Consider the following 14,769-nt stretch of genomic DNA (forward strand, 5'->3'; position numbering starts at 1 on the left):
CGTGACTGAAGAAACAACACTATTAGCTGGCAGAACTTTGTGCGTGTGATAACAGTGCTCAGTATAGTTTGTTTAGAGTGTCCATAATACATATTGATCCCGTATAAATGTTGTAACACGCTAAGAACAGGGCGATGAGCCTCCCAAGTGCATAAACGGAACACCCGCTTCAAGCCAGCGCACCCATGGGGTCCCAGGGAGGAAGGACGATAGCCTCCTTTTTGAGGACATCCCTCACCTCTTTACTGCAAAACCGGGGATCGACAACGGCTTGATAGACAAACTCATCAAGCCAGGCGTCACTCATAACAAACCAGCCCTTGTCACCGGCAGCAGTGCCCCAGCTGTTCTGCACCCTCCAGCGGACAGGTTTACCTGTCTCCTCATCGAGGTGGACTGCTGTCAACACCATAGCATGCGTCATCTGGCTCTCCTTTGTCGTCAATCGTTGTGCCTTGCTCATGCTGAGTAAACTAGTGTTGAAGCCCAGCTCGTAGTTGAAGAGATCGAGGTCCATAATACCAGACGTAGAATCACTAAACTTGCCAACGTCACTGCCGAAGAAGATGGGGATGCCGGCCTTTAGCATCTTGATGCAAGTCTTCTTGAGGGTATCGATGTCGACATTGACGTAGCTCACTCCGCGTCCGCCAACAATGTTTCCCAGTCGTGATACCGAGAGCAGATTAAGCGGCTCGTGGCGAGGATCGTGTACTAGCGAGATCATACTATCAATTGTGGTAGATGTAATTCGGAACTCAGAACTGTATATGTTCTTGGCAAACTCTCTGGGGGTCGCCTTGACCTCATGAGCCTTGCCATTCTTGTCGTTGTACTGCCAGGTGAAAGCATCCTCGGGACTCGGCGGTGGTCCGAGGAGAAGAGTCATGATGAGAGAAATCTCACGCATCATCTTGTCCTTGGCCGACGAAAGCGTGGTAGCGGAAACGCCATTTTGGGAGTTGATCAACCCTCGTAGTTTGAGGGCGAATTCTCGAAGCTTAGTCTTGATGACATTGTTCAGAATTCCGGAGCTTTGGGCGTTCCAAGTGTCTGGGTACAGAGTCTGAGGCACCAGACCGTACTTCTCGACAAGGTTGTACACCATATCCCACTGGCCACCGTCCGAGATTATATCACCCAGCAAGTTCTGGACAAGCCGGCCTTCGAGGTCTTCTCCAGCAGTATCAATGACTTGTTCAAGGAACCAGTTGGACTTTTCAAGTTTATCCCAGTAGAATAGATACTGCTGTGACAGCTCAAACCTCTCAAGGTTATATCGCTTCATGAGGGCAACGCGGAAAACGTTTGTCGAAGCAAAGAGCCAGCAGCGGCCGCTCGAGCGTTGGTTCGTGATGGGGTCTCCTTCAGAGGGGATCTTGACGTTGAATACCTGCTGGTCCGCAATTTGGGTTGGCAGTGAAGTGAGAACTTGTCTAGGGTTGGCCGAGCTCAGCGCTGTAAGAGCGAGTCTTTCCCCCAAGTTAGTCGTCAGTTGATGCTGTGGCAGTGGTATCTCACTTGTTCTTGGGATCCTTGAGAATAGAAGCTTGCCATGATTCGAGCACATGGACGGAGAGACCCTGTGCCTTTCGGACCAGTGGTCCCAGAGGAGCCTTCTCAGAATCGCTGCTGATCTCTACATACTCCTCGTCATCCTGAAGTTGGAGGCTATGAAGACGATCGAGAACAGCCTTCTCATAAAGTGTCGGCTTTGATGACTGAGCACCCATGATAGCTTGCGGGTTATCCGGATGTGGTGGCAAGCACAGTTTCGTGTATTCAGAAGTTGAGTCTCAAGTGAGCTGTGTTGACCGGATTATGAGATAGACTGAAGATAGGAAATAATGACGAGGGAAACATTCCAGGTGACTAGGAGTTGTCACGCGCCCTCTTATCTATCATGAGCTTGCGTGTGTAAGGCAACCTTAAGTACCATCCATCTTGGGCTAGGTTTCATGGCGCGGGGAAGCACCCTGATGATAAAGGTCGTAATGATGTGCGGGGAGAGGACTTGCTGGGATAGAAGACTTGTGGTTCAAAGATGTATATCAATGCATCGAGGGAGCTTTGAAAAACAACAAGACTAGATAAATCGATACTTATTATTCCATGATTGAATTCGAATCAGCCGTCAACAAAATCAATGACCTGAGGAGGGATCTAGGGTAGCTTGCCGAAACTCGGAAACAATGTGTATGGTTGCCGGACATGGTTAGGTCCCATGGTAGGACGGCACCTTGATGGCTACAGATCACTGTTCAAGGCACTTGTTCAATCACAGGTAACATCAGTTCACATGGCGGACGGCGAGAGCCAACTAATAGTTAAGTAGATGCGGAATCAATTGTCAATTACTATAGTTCATGTACCGAACTCTCCCATCTACACAAAAGACTCCAGTATTTCCAGCTAGCCAATATCATTTACCAATCTCGACACAAACAAAACTCGAACCATCTTGACACAACAGATCCCCTATGAAACTTGACATTGTACAGGTGAGATGGGGGACAGCCCAGACCCGCTCCCCACAGCTGAGGTGAGACTGGTAGCGCTGTCCCTTCACTCAATTAAACATTGGGAAGGAGTCGCATTGTAAACGGCTGCCCGTCTTCAGAAAACAGTTGAACGCGCTTACAGGCGAGAGCCGTGGATGACCTTCATGTCAACGGCGAGCTCACGGCCACCGTCGTTGAGGACGAGGACGCGAACAGAGCCACGGCCAGACTCGAAAGCGTTGTGGAGACGAGAGTAGAGGTTGGACTGGTCAATGACAGGGAGACCCTGCTTGACGTCGCCAGTCTCGGTCATGGCAACGATCTGACCCTCCTGCATGTCGAGGACACGGTACTGCTTGAAGACAGGGCCGAGCATGGACTGAACGACAACGCTGGGGGCAGGGTTGGAGATGAAAGAGGACTCCTCATGAAGCTGCTTGGTGAAGAGGTCGACACCAAGGTAGCGGTACTGGCCAGTGGCAGAGGAGGTAGAGATGCGGATGACCTGGCAGGGGCGGCCCTGGAGCATGAGGAAGTCACCCAGGCGGATGTGGTGGCAGGGGATGCTGACGGTGTTAGGAGAGCTGGCAGGGCCAGAAGTCTCGCGGACGTCAATCTCGATCTCACGAGACTTGTCACCAAGCTTGTGGATGCCGCCGTTGCGGAAAGAACCTAACGATCGAGTTAGCTTGAAATGCGTCACAAGTTGCAGAGCGCTCAATTGTGCGCTCGTAGGAGACGGTATTCACTTACCCTCGTCGTCGTAGTAACCCATCTTGGACTTGTTGTCGGACTTTGAAGCTTCGACGATTTTTTCGGTAAATCTCACGTCCTTCTTGTAAGATGGACGAGAAACGGGCTTGTCAACGGAGTAAGTGTTGACTTGAGTTGTCTTGCTGTCGCGGTACCGAGGCTGGGAAGAGCGGGTGTCAACAGTGAAATTGTTGATGTCAGTCTTCTCACAGGTGTTGTATTGAGGACGGGAAGATCGGCTGTCAACAGTGAAGTTGTTGATTTCGGTCTTCTCGGTGTGGTTGTACTGAGGGCGAGAGGAGCGGTCGTCAACAGTGAAGTTGTTGATGTCAGTCTTCTCAGATGAATAGAATTGGGGAGCGGGTCGGCCTTCAACGGTGTAGTTGTTGGCTTTGAAGTTGTCTTGAGGTTTGTAGTGAGGATGAGAGTGGGAAGAAGGGTCTTCTGTGGAAAAAGCTTGGGCAGGGCGGTAACGCTGGCGGTATTCACGTTCAGCGAGATCAATGGGGGTGGAGTAGTAGGGATGACGGTGGGTGTCGATCTCTACGTGAGTGTGAGAAGATTGGAATTTGGGAGGTGGTTGGTGGTGGGAAGGTTGGTGGTACTGGGAAGGTTGGTATTGAGAGGGAGGTTGAGGTCTAGATTTGTCTGGGTTAGCTGATGGATGTCTATAGTAAGTCGGTTGCGTATCATATGGCAACGGGAGGCGGGCGGCCCCTGAGATAGCTCCACCGCCTTGCTCAGGCCAGCAGGCTTAGAGGCGCTAGTGAACCGGGGAGGGAGCAAAGCAAATTGGGTATCCAGCCAAGCTGAGGTGGGTTGGCATGGTAGCGTGCAGGGGGGTGTGTGAGAGGTGTGTGAAGAAGGGATATGAGAACTGATTTGAGAATGGGATGGCTGGGGACTGAAGAGCTCCGTGCGCGGTGGGTAATGGGCAAGCCGGACCAAGAAAAGGGAAAGTGAAAAATGATGGTCGGGGAAAAGAAGGTCAGGGGCAACGGCAATTGCTTTCGCCTAGCGAAAGGTGATGTGATGAATTGTAGTCTTGTTTTCGCACGTCTCCATGGCCAGATCAGCGCAGAGAGATGAAAGTACAGACCAAGGCCTGGAAAGCAAGCAAGGCTTTCTTAAACCGTGGGGAAATCGTATCTCGTGCGATGGACCAAAAAGTAAGGAAAAAGTAACGATCGAAGCTGTGGTGGTGAAAGCAGTCGTAGAATCAAACGTACCGTCGGGAGTCTTCACGGACAGTAAAGTGCTCTTCGTCGTGCTCGTACTTATGGACACCGGGACGGTGGTAATGTTCTTCTTCACGCGTAATATGGACCTCTTCTTCGATAAACTCTGACTCTGAGCGAGGAGGAGGGACCTTTTCGGCGGTGACGGAGACAGAAGATATTTCACCTTCCCGTCCGGCTTCGGGCTGTTGGGGTTTGATCTCAACCTCTTCGTGGGTTTTTGTTTCGGTAACGGTCTGTGTGTGGGATTCGGATTCCCGATATGTCGAAGGGAAGATACTGAAGGGAACGGGGACGCGTGCCTCAAAGTCCAGATTTGCGACTTTTGCTGGCGCGAGAGAAGCTTCTCATACAACCTTCCGAAATTCGAAAGGATGACAAGAAGTTCTCTGGCTCTTGTTCCTACGAAACAAAAGTCGAAGAGAATGGAAAAGAATCGGGTGATGGCGAGCGAGGGCCTTCAGTCGTTCTTTTCTTCTTGTCTGGGTGAGGTTGTGAATTGACGATGTCGATGTGGATGGCGATAATTGGAGGGAGTAGGAGGAGAAGAGGGACCGGACAGGACTCAGAACGAAACTGGGCTTTTGAAGACGGGGGCAGGATTGGACGAGTTGTGCCTCTGTGAGCGGTTACTGTACTTGTTGTGTTGCTCCCTCGGCAGCGCAGCGTTCTGTTGATCCGTTGTGTCCTCTCTTGCCCAGCCCAGCCCTTTCCCACGTATCCTGCCCTGACCTCTCTGCCTTACTGCCATATCTCACCCCCATGGGTGTGCCGATTGTTCATTCTTGTTGATGTTGATGGCTTGTTTACCACTCGTCCTGTTTACATGCCAGGGGGGCCTGCATGTCGTCTTATTTACCTCTTGCTAAATCGAGTCTAGATCCGCAACCTGAACCCCGTATGTGGAAGGACCCACCATCCACTTCGTGTTTTGCAGCCCCTTCTTGGCTTGCCGGCCATTTTAACCCTCCCTCCAGCGTCTCAGCCAGAGACAATCAGCCAGCCTCCCAAAAGCTCTTGGAGCTCTTTGCCTGATGCTACCTAGCTGCTCTCCAGCTTTAGCCAGTAATCAGTCAGGGAGCTACCTAGCTTTCCGCGTCAGCCAGCTATGCCCATCCTGTTCCACGCAATTCTTCCTCCCACCTCCAGATTTACAACCTTGAAAGATGTGACACGGTCCATGCTTTGGACATGGCTCTCAAACAGCAGCTCGCAAACGTTAATGGAAAGTGGAACACAACCCCGTAAGCGATAGATGAAGCTTCGATCTCGTCACCGCTCCGCGTTCATCGGACCTGGTCGACTGACTTGAACGCCATCTGGCTTGTTCGGTAGCATGGCAGCATGGATATGAGCGCAAAGATCTCGCTCTCCCTCGCTCGGATTTCACCTCATTGACCCCATGCTGGCCTGTTCCTGAGCCTCGCAGCAACATGAAGAGCTCGCGTCATTGGACGAGCATGCATGTGCCAAATTTGATCTTGCCCGGCACCAAAGCAGTAACGCCACTTTCTAACCATGTAATCAGGGGGTGGAACCTGGCTGCCGCTGGGGTCGGCACCGTACAGTATCCCCAACCACTCATTTTTATTGTTGATGCCCTCCACGAGATCTCTAGATCTCTGTTTGAAGCCCTTTGACGCTTAGAGTATCTGTGTGAGGAGCCGACAAAGTGACAATGCGTGGCCAACTGCTGCAGCTCGGCCTCTGGCAGTTGAGGATGGCCTGGCTGATACACAGGCCAGAACCAGAACCAGAATCGAATTCCTCGTCGCAGCACAGTTTGAGGAGACGACTTGGTGGGCTCGTGCATATAGTCACCTTCTTCCCATTGGTGGCCATGTGAAATCCCCAACCTCTCTAATTTCAATGACTCTCAAATGGTTCCAAACTCGGCACACCAACAACCTCTGTTTAGCTGCAGCTTCAGCGGCTGATCCATGATTCAACTCGTAATCATTAATGAACGAGTACGGGAGATATCGTGGAAGCTTACCATTGGACAGCGCCCAACCTTTTATGCGAGTGTATTATCTAGTGCAAGCATGCGATACCCTCCATACAGCTGAAAACGAGCTGTCGTTAAGCGCATCCTACATAGTACAGTCAGCGCATTGAGTTTCTCTACCTACCATGGCCTCAATACTTAAGCGGAACTAATACCAAAAGCTGTCCAGAAAGATAGCATTGGTGGCCTCGGAGCTTCCGTGAGCTGGAACTGCCCAAACTTTGCTTTGTACCAATTGGGGCACTTGTCAGCAATCGCCAGCCTCCGTATTTATCGATTGTACTTGATGCCCGTCTAATGCAGCGTCGTCATCACCACCTTTAGCTGCAGCAAGGCTTGCTCCTTGTCATTAGCTTCTTCTCTGAACCAATTGAACAAATATTCTTGTCTGAGATTCATTTCAACATTCCGTACACTGTACTGTATCATGTTCCATGTTCCATGCCTAATGTCAAATCCTCGAATATCAATAGATCAATAGGCTAGAGGCACTAACCTGCCAAGGCTATGCCAAGTCCAGGCTCACAGTTGCTGTAACGACGAAAAAAGTACTTGCCAATTTGCTGACAATGGATCCTCTTTGAGGAGACAATTTGTAACATCAGGTCGGATAGTAATCTCAGACCACCTGCTAGCTTCTGACATTAATTAGATCCGTGCCTCGGTCCCAGAGTTGCACCGTACCGTGCGAAAGAGTCCTGCAACTGTCAACATGTTTATTGTGCTGGTGGAATGAGTTGATCAGAGTTCCTCGGCTCAACGGGTGTCAGTCATATGCTCAGAGTATTGCAGCTTCGTGTGGTTGAGACTTGTCTGTGAATACTGAGCAGGGAATGCAAGGCTTGAATAGAATCTGTGTCGTTATTTCAAACAAATCTGGGGTAGCTTTGCGCGTGCTAGTAATGCCTGTACACGTATTGATATACAGTACGTTCATGTTATCCATCAACACCACGCAAGCAATGATGCGATGCGATGCGTTACGTGCGCCTTCTATCGTACTAATGCAAGTCTGATGCGCATTGAGGTTAACAAGAATTGCTCCAGATGGTGTTGCGACGCGGGTCTGCGATCAACCCACCGAGTCCTTGCCTCTGGGGTTCAACGAGCCTGTACTTTAGCGATATCTAGACGAGGATGTCATGCAAAAACCCCCACAGCCGGAGTCATCAGTCAGTTTGATGCCCGTCAGATACACCCAGAGTTGGGTAGCAAATTTCTGTGGATGATTTTCCCTGGACGTTTCCTGCTACCCGGCACTTGAGCTCATGAAGTTCAAAGTCACGTGGAACCCAGATGATGTCAGCATGCCCCTCCATACCCACGATGGGATTGCCTTGTGCCGCGATGATGTAGTGTAGAGCCAGAGTTTTTCAAGTTTGTGTATCTTGGCCTGGAGACTATACTTCAAGATGAAGCAAAGATTCTCCTCACTGGATGTGAAAGTGAGTGCAATGTGAGAGCCATTTACAGTCCCCTCTAACTGCTGAACAAGATCATTGCACATGAGCTCCAGGAGCGCCTGGTGACTCTTCGGCTCTCTAATGTATACGACCTTTCTTCCAAAATTCTTCTTCTCAAGTTTGCGAAACCCGACAACAAGAAGCAGCTTGTCATCGATACCGGATTCCGTTGTCACCTGACGAAGTTCGCACGCACGACCGCCGCGGCTCCCTCTATATTCGTTGCGCGCCTCCGGAAGTTTCTCAAGACCAGACGGTTGACGGCAGTCAGACAAGTGGGCACTGATCGAGTCCTCGAATTTGAGTTCAGTGATGGCCAATATCGCATGTTCTTGGAGTTCTTTGCGGTGTGTTCTATACGTCTTGGTTCTGACCAAACTCACTGACAATTTACCTTTAGAGCGGTAACATCATCCTCACAGACGCCGACCTGAATATCCTCGCTCTTGCGAGAACCGTGTCCGAAGGCGAAGGACAGGAGCCACAGCGAGTCGGACTGCAATACTCTCTTGAGAACAGGCAGAACTATGGCGGAATTCCCCCCTTGACCAAGCAAAGAGTGCAAAATGCCCTCAAGGCCGCTGTGGAAAAGGCGGCTGCTGATGCGACGTCATCAAAGAAGCAAAAGGGCAAGCCTGGTGGTGACCTGAGAAAGAGTCTGGCCGTGTCTATCACAGAGTTGCCTCCAGTACTTGTGGATCACTGGCTGCATACAAATAACTTCGATACTACAGTCAAACCACATGAAGTTCTGGCTAACGAAATTTTGCTGGATGAGCTGGTTAAGTCACTACAAGAAGCTCGTAAAATTGTGGAAGAGCTTACGAGCTCGGAAACATGCACTGGCTATATATTTGCTAAACGCCGAGAAAGACCGGAAGGAACCGAAGTCGACGAAGAAACGAAGACCAAGCGTGATAACCTACTATACGACGACTTTCACCCTTTCATCCCCTACAAATTGAAGAACGATCCCGCAATCGAGGTTCTCGAGTTCGAGGGCTACAACGAGACAGTTGATGAGTTCTTCTCGTCTTTGGAAGGTCAAAGACTCGAGTCTAAACTGACTGAACGCGAGGCAACAGCAAAACGAAAGCTGGAAGCTGCGAAGAACGAACAGAACAAACGGATCGAGGGGCTTCAAGAAGCACAATCCCTCAACTTTCGCAAAGCTGCCGCCATCGAAGCGAATGTCGAACGTGTCCAGGAAGCTATGGATGCCGTCAATGGGCTACTCAATCAAGGAATGGATTGGGTGGATGTTGGAAAGCTGGTTGAACGCGAGAAAAAGCGCCACAACCCTGTTGCCGATATTATCAAGCTACCCTTGAACCTTGCTGAGAACCTTATCACGCTCGAGCTTGCCGAGGAAGAGTTTGAACCGGAAGAAGATGACCCTTATGAGACCGACGACGACGACGACGACGACAGCGCACTGGGCGATGATGAAGGCACATCAGCTGCCAAAGGAAAGCAGACCAATAAGGCTCTCAATGTGGAGATCAATCTTGGCTTCAGCCCCTGGAGCAACGCTCGAGAGTATTTCGATCAGAGAAAGACGGCGGCCGTCAAGGAAGAAAAGACCCAGCAACAAGCATCCAGGGCATTGAAGAATGCGGAACAAAAGATCACCGAGGATCTCAAAAAGGGACTGAAACAAGAAAAGGCTCTGCTCCAACCCATTCGTAAGCAGATGTGGTTCGAGAAGTTCACTTGGTTTATCTCATCCGACGGATATCTTGTAATCGGAGGAAAGGATGCTCAGCAGAACGAAACCATCTACAAGAAATACCTTCGAAAAGGCGACATTTACTGTCATGCTGACCTACATGGAGCATCCAGCGTCATTATCAAGAACAACCCTAAAACGCCAGATGCACCTATCCCTCCTGCAACGCTTTCCCAGGCGGGATCACTCGCTGTGTGCTCGTCAAATGCCTGGGATTCTAAAGCTGGCATGCCTGCGTGGTGGGTCAACGCTGATCAAGTCTCCAAATCTGCCCCAACAGGAGAGTTTCTGCAAGCTGGAAGCTTCATGATTCGTGGAAAGAAGAACTTTTTGCCTCCAGCCCAGCTCCTCCTTGGACTGGGTCTTGCTTTTAGAATCAGCGAAGAGAGTAAAGCCAAGCACGTCAAGCACCGGTTGCACGATGTCGACTCCGCAATCGGTGACGAAGGCTCCGGTGCTCCCCAATCAGCGGGAATGATGGGTGATGCCGACGAGCCCGATGCAGGACATTCCGATGTGCCCTCTGATTATGAAATCGAAGACGAGAAACACGATGAAGAGTCTCGCGATAATCCCCTTCAGGCATTTAAGAAGGGCGAAGGTCGCAATGACGAAGTCGAAGTGGCCGATGAGGGTGTTTCTGAGCTCAAGATCTCGGACGAGGCAACTAACGAGGCCCCTGACCAAGAGGCAGCCGAGGCCGACGAGAATGAAGAGGAGGAGGAGGAGGAGGAGGATCGAAACGAAGAAAATGAAGCCGATGAAGGTGAAGAGCCTGCTAAATCAGAGAAGGAGACTGCCAGCAAGCCCGCAGACACAGGCACACAAAACAACACCCCAAACGCATCCAAGAAGCACCCCCCCAAGCGAGGTCAACGAAGCAAAGCCAAGAAGATTGCTGCAAAGTACAAGCACCAAGACGATGAAGATAGAACCGCTGCGGAAGCTTTGATAGGAGCTACCGTTGGGCAAAAGAAAGCTGAAGCTGAGGCAAAGGCTAAAGCAGATCGCGAGGCTGAACTTGCTGCAGCCAAAGAGCGGCGTCGTGCACAGCACCAGCGGCAACAAAAGGAAACGGCTGAACACGAGGAGATTAGACGCGTCATGATGGAGGAAGGTGTTGAAATGCTCGACGAAGATGAGGCCAGTCAGATGACAGTGCTCGATGCTATTGTTGGCACACCCCTTCCCGGTGATGAGATCCTCGAGATCATCCCCGTTTGCGCTCCATGGAATGCCCTAGGACGCTACAAGTACAAGGCCAAGTTACAGCCTGGTGCGACCAAGAAGGGCAAGGCAGTCAAGGAGGTTCTTGAGCGTTGGAAGGCGGCTTCTACTAAGAAGGGTGTTGTGGATGAAAATGCTCGGGACAAGGATCGAATGTGGCCGCGTGAGGTTGAGCTGATCAAGGCGCTTAAACCTGAAGAGACCTACAACGTCGTGCCTGTTGGTAAGGTGAGAGTCATGATGGCCGGCGGAGGCGGTGGAAGCGGCGGCAATGGCGGCAAGAAAGGTGCTGGTGGGAAGGGCAAGAGGGGAGGTAGAGGATCCAAGAAATAGCTGACGGATTTATAAAAATGATTAGGAAATACATATCTCATCGATTGATCTGCTGAACATGTTTTCAAGTATGTCACAAACTTGTATATATCATCAATGTTCATGGCACGCTCCATATATAGTTCCTTTATAGATATGTATATATATTCAATGCTACATGTCGTCCATTTCTTCATAAATCATAAATATGCATGCTATGCTTATCGCGTACTATAGCTGATCTTGTCAAACTTCCTCACGTCATCAGGCATGCGTGCAATACACAATTCACCACAAAACTCGCCCCATTCGCCGCTTGTCGCGTCACGAACGACGTCCTTCATGCCTCTACCGTAGCGTTCGCGGTAAGCTTGCTTGACGGCCCTCATGTGATGCGGATCCCAGTGGTATCGAACAAGGCGAGAAATGAGCAGCTCGCGACGAAGGTCATCTTTGCGAGACGCCGAGGTGGCGTGGTGAATAAGCAGGGCATCACGAACGGGACGGTTGATGACACCGTTGAGAATATGAGCCAAAAGTTCACCCTGACGGATGTTAGTTATTGAACAAGGTTTATCAACGGGCGGATAGACGTTTCAAACTTACCACAAGGTTTCCACTCTTTTTGAGAGCATCGCGCGCAAAGTTGGCACGGTACTGACGCTCATACTCTTGGAGAATAGCACGTAGATGAGAGTCGCTGCGCAGTACGATAATGTTAATCATTGCCGTCTCGCCACCCTTTTCCGACTTTATGGAGCGGCGGAGATCGGCGACGTCCTGGTCAACCAGAGCGTAGTCGATAGGCAACAGGCGACCATGGTGGTCATACTCTTCCATGCGGCGTTCATCGAGAACCAGAAGGACGGCTTTCTTAAACTTGTCCTCCTTGAGCTCTTCCTTCATGCACTTGGTGAGGCTGTTGTCGTACTTCTTGTCTGTAAAAGCATCCTTGATATAACGTATTTCGGCATTCGTGCGGCCCATGAGTGATTCGATGAGCAGTTCTCGACGAGTCTTATCGCCCTGGTACCAGAAGTTGGCCCAGTATGCCTCACTCTCCCATATGCCTAGGGCAACAGAGTAGCAGGCTTTCATCAGAAGAGGGTCTTCGTCTTTGAGACGAGCGCGGATATGCTTGGCGATGTTTACACCCTTGCGGTCGGAGCCCGTTTTGACGAGCGCCTTATAATCGGCACGTAGCTTCATAACTTGATCGTGTGTCAAGCTTGGCAGAATCTCGATAAGTGGTTCAGTGTCAGGCTTACGGCTCCCCTTGAGGGCCTGGGCTAGCTGGGTTGTGATGTCTTCAGGATCGTGGAAGCGGGCGCGTCGGCGGCGTCTGCTATCGTCTTCATTGTCAGACCCTAGCGGAGAGAGCGCCTCGAGAGCTCGATTGTCGTCGCTCGACTTGGCAGCGAGCAACAGAGGAGATGGCATGGGAGAACAATCTTGGTAAGTGCCATAGTAGGACTCAAGCATGGGCGATGGTGGAGCATTTGCTAGTGATGCGCCGGCTAAGCCTCCAACAGCGAGGCCACCGACTGTCAGTCCAGTGTTGATGCTGAGACCGGACATCCTAGCAGTTGGAGGTTGAGGAGACTTGTCCTTTCGGCTGTGGCGTCCATCCCTAGATCGCGATCTGTGTCTGCGATGGCTGTCCACGGTTAGAGTATCTCCCGACTTTTCTCTCCTATGGGATCGAGATCTTTCCCGAGATTTTTCACGTCGGCGAGACCTATCCCGTGACTTTTCGCGTTTTCGGCCCCCAGTGTCCACAGCCAGACGGTCTGAACTGCCCCGAGGGTCCGAGGATCTGTCTCTACGACGTTCGCGGTGTTTCTCATCATCACGGCTTCTGGGCTCGGCTGTCACGATATTGGGGTTGGAGCCATAAACGTCATTGTAGCGCACATCTTCCTTGGACCTGCGGGAACCATACTGATCAACAGATGGACTTGCGGGATCGTGATGAGTATATCCGTACGGGTTCTGTTGCTGGGCATAATAGTCGTCCCCGGACGTTGAAGGGGGGTTGTATGTAGTCATGACTTGGCTGGCGGTCGAAGGGAGTCCCGTGGCCTTGCCATAAGCAAGATCGTCAGTCTCAGCTTTGGGGCGCGGAGGTACTCCTGGCTGTCCGTAGGCTAGGTCATCGTCTAGCCTATCCTTACGGCTTCGGTTGTCCCTTTCCTTGTTGTCACCAGGAGATCCAGTAAGCTTGCGCATGTACTTCTGTGGCAGAAAGCTGAATCTGTCCTGTTCGTCTTTGGCCCGGGGCTCGGCGTTGTAAGCATATGGGTCTTTGTCTTTCTCGCGACGACTGTCATCTGGGAATGCTCCCGGGAATGCTCCCGGTAAATTACTGTCAACCCTGTCGTGCGAGGACCTGTATGGCGAGTCCTTCGGCGGAGAGGCGGTTCGGTAAGTGGGCTGATAAGAGTCATAGCTATATTGCTCTAGGTTTCCAGGAACAGGAGGGTAGATACCGCCCTCGTCAGGGTAGGGAAGAGCACCGCTTGCTTGTGGTGCGCCCGGCCTTGTGCGGTCATTCAAATCATCTTCTGGGTATATATAGCTCGATTCGCGATAATCGCTGTAGGATGGGCGCTCAGATGCAGCATCGCTCTTGGACCTATGATCGCGAGAGCGCGACCGGGATCGATCCTTTCGGGACCTATCATCAGGCCGGAGAGAAGACATAATCGCTCGTTTTGGGAGGTTCCTGTTTTTCGCAAAGACACAAGCTGAAGCTGCAAAGGAAGGAGGGGTATTTATTTGTGTGGAGCTCGCGGGGTTGGTTCTCTTGTTAGGTCTGAAACAAGACAGGCGAGAGGGGAGATGGAGAAAAGGATGGAGCTGCCTGGTGATTATGAAAGAGATTGAGAGGTGCTCGAAGGATCATGCCGGATCGAGTAATAAATTCCAGGCTTCCAGTTAATTTAAATTGACAATGACCGGCCACCTGATGCGATGGCATGCGTCAATGGCGGACGGACCGAAATGCTAGGCTAGGGTATTTCACCTCCACTTGACTGGCATTGGAACCTGACCTGCAGAGACCCAAGCTCTTGGTGTTATGGGAGACCAGTCAAACAGCTTATGAGGGTCTCAACTCGCATCTATCGGGTGACCCCGAACGCTACCGGGCCGCTTAACTGGGGTTTAGTGTGGCTATTCCAACGGGGCAGAGGCTGAGGCTGAAAACAAGGGGACGGATAGGTTGTCATTTTGCGGGCCTCACTGGGCTGTGCTCGGTAAAGATGATGGTAGTATTGAGATCGGATCATGTGTTAGTTGATGGTCATTTCACATGAAGAGATACAATGACGTTATAGGACAGTTATCATTGTGCTGAGAGAATCACTAAGTCACCTGAGCGGGAAATCTATCGAGTCAATGTTGGGCTCAAAAGGTGTGGGCAGTACGTTCAGGCACCATTCACTGTCTGGTGGGTTGTAGATCTGTATGTCTGGAACATAAAACTTGTTGTAAATTCAACTACTTCTAAACATAGATGATGTAAGGTGTTTTTATA

At 50.9% G+C, this 14,769-nt stretch overlaps 4 protein-coding genes across 4 annotated transcripts, besides 2 other annotated features; 1 reads left to right on the forward strand and 3 right to left on the reverse strand.

Annotated features, from left to right (window-relative positions):
* Window positions 1-169: 169 nt before the first annotated feature.
* Window positions 170-1,733, reverse strand: FPSE_07720 (uncharacterized protein; the record flags this gene model as incomplete). Its single annotated transcript, XM_009260838.1, has 2 exons — window positions 170-1,472; window positions 1,522-1,733. The coding sequence occupies 2 exons, from the start codon at window positions 1,731-1,733 to the stop codon at window positions 170-172; spliced, it is 1,515 nt and encodes a 504-aa protein (XP_009259113.1).
* A 562-nt stretch (window positions 1,734-2,295) lies between these two features.
* On the reverse strand, window positions 2,296-5,337 carry FPSE_07721 (uncharacterized protein; the record flags this gene model as incomplete). The annotated part of the gene is made up of 5 exons (XM_009260839.1): window positions 2,296-2,320; window positions 2,642-3,173; window positions 3,255-3,892; window positions 4,484-4,820; window positions 5,319-5,337. The coding sequence occupies 5 exons, from the start codon at window positions 5,335-5,337 to the stop codon at window positions 2,296-2,298; spliced, it is 1,551 nt and encodes a 516-aa protein (XP_009259114.1).
* A 2,575-nt stretch (window positions 5,338-7,912) lies between these two features.
* FPSE_07722 (uncharacterized protein) lies at window positions 7,913-11,252 on the forward strand (the record flags this gene model as incomplete). The annotated part of the gene is made up of 3 exons (XM_009260840.1): window positions 7,913-7,945; window positions 7,996-8,310; window positions 8,364-11,252. The coding sequence occupies 3 exons, from the start codon at window positions 7,913-7,915 to the stop codon at window positions 11,250-11,252; spliced, it is 3,237 nt and encodes a 1,078-aa protein (XP_009259115.1).
* Window positions 9,371-9,392: a microsatellite.
* Window positions 10,404-10,429: a microsatellite.
* Window positions 11,253-11,452: 200 nt separating the features above from the next.
* FPSE_07723 (uncharacterized protein) lies at window positions 11,453-13,934 on the reverse strand (the record flags this gene model as incomplete). Its single annotated transcript, XM_009260841.1, has 2 exons — window positions 11,453-11,776; window positions 11,838-13,934. 2 exons carry the CDS (start codon window positions 13,932-13,934, stop codon window positions 11,453-11,455), a joined length of 2,421 nt encoding a protein of 806 aa, XP_009259116.1.
* Between the last annotated feature and the right edge of the window lie 835 nt (window positions 13,935-14,769).

The sequence above is a fragment of the Fusarium pseudograminearum genome, chromosome 2 (genome assembly GCF_000303195.2).
Source record: "Fusarium pseudograminearum CS3096 chromosome 2, whole genome shotgun sequence".
NCBI classification, from domain to species: Eukaryota; Fungi; Ascomycota; class Sordariomycetes; order Hypocreales; family Nectriaceae; genus Fusarium; species Fusarium pseudograminearum.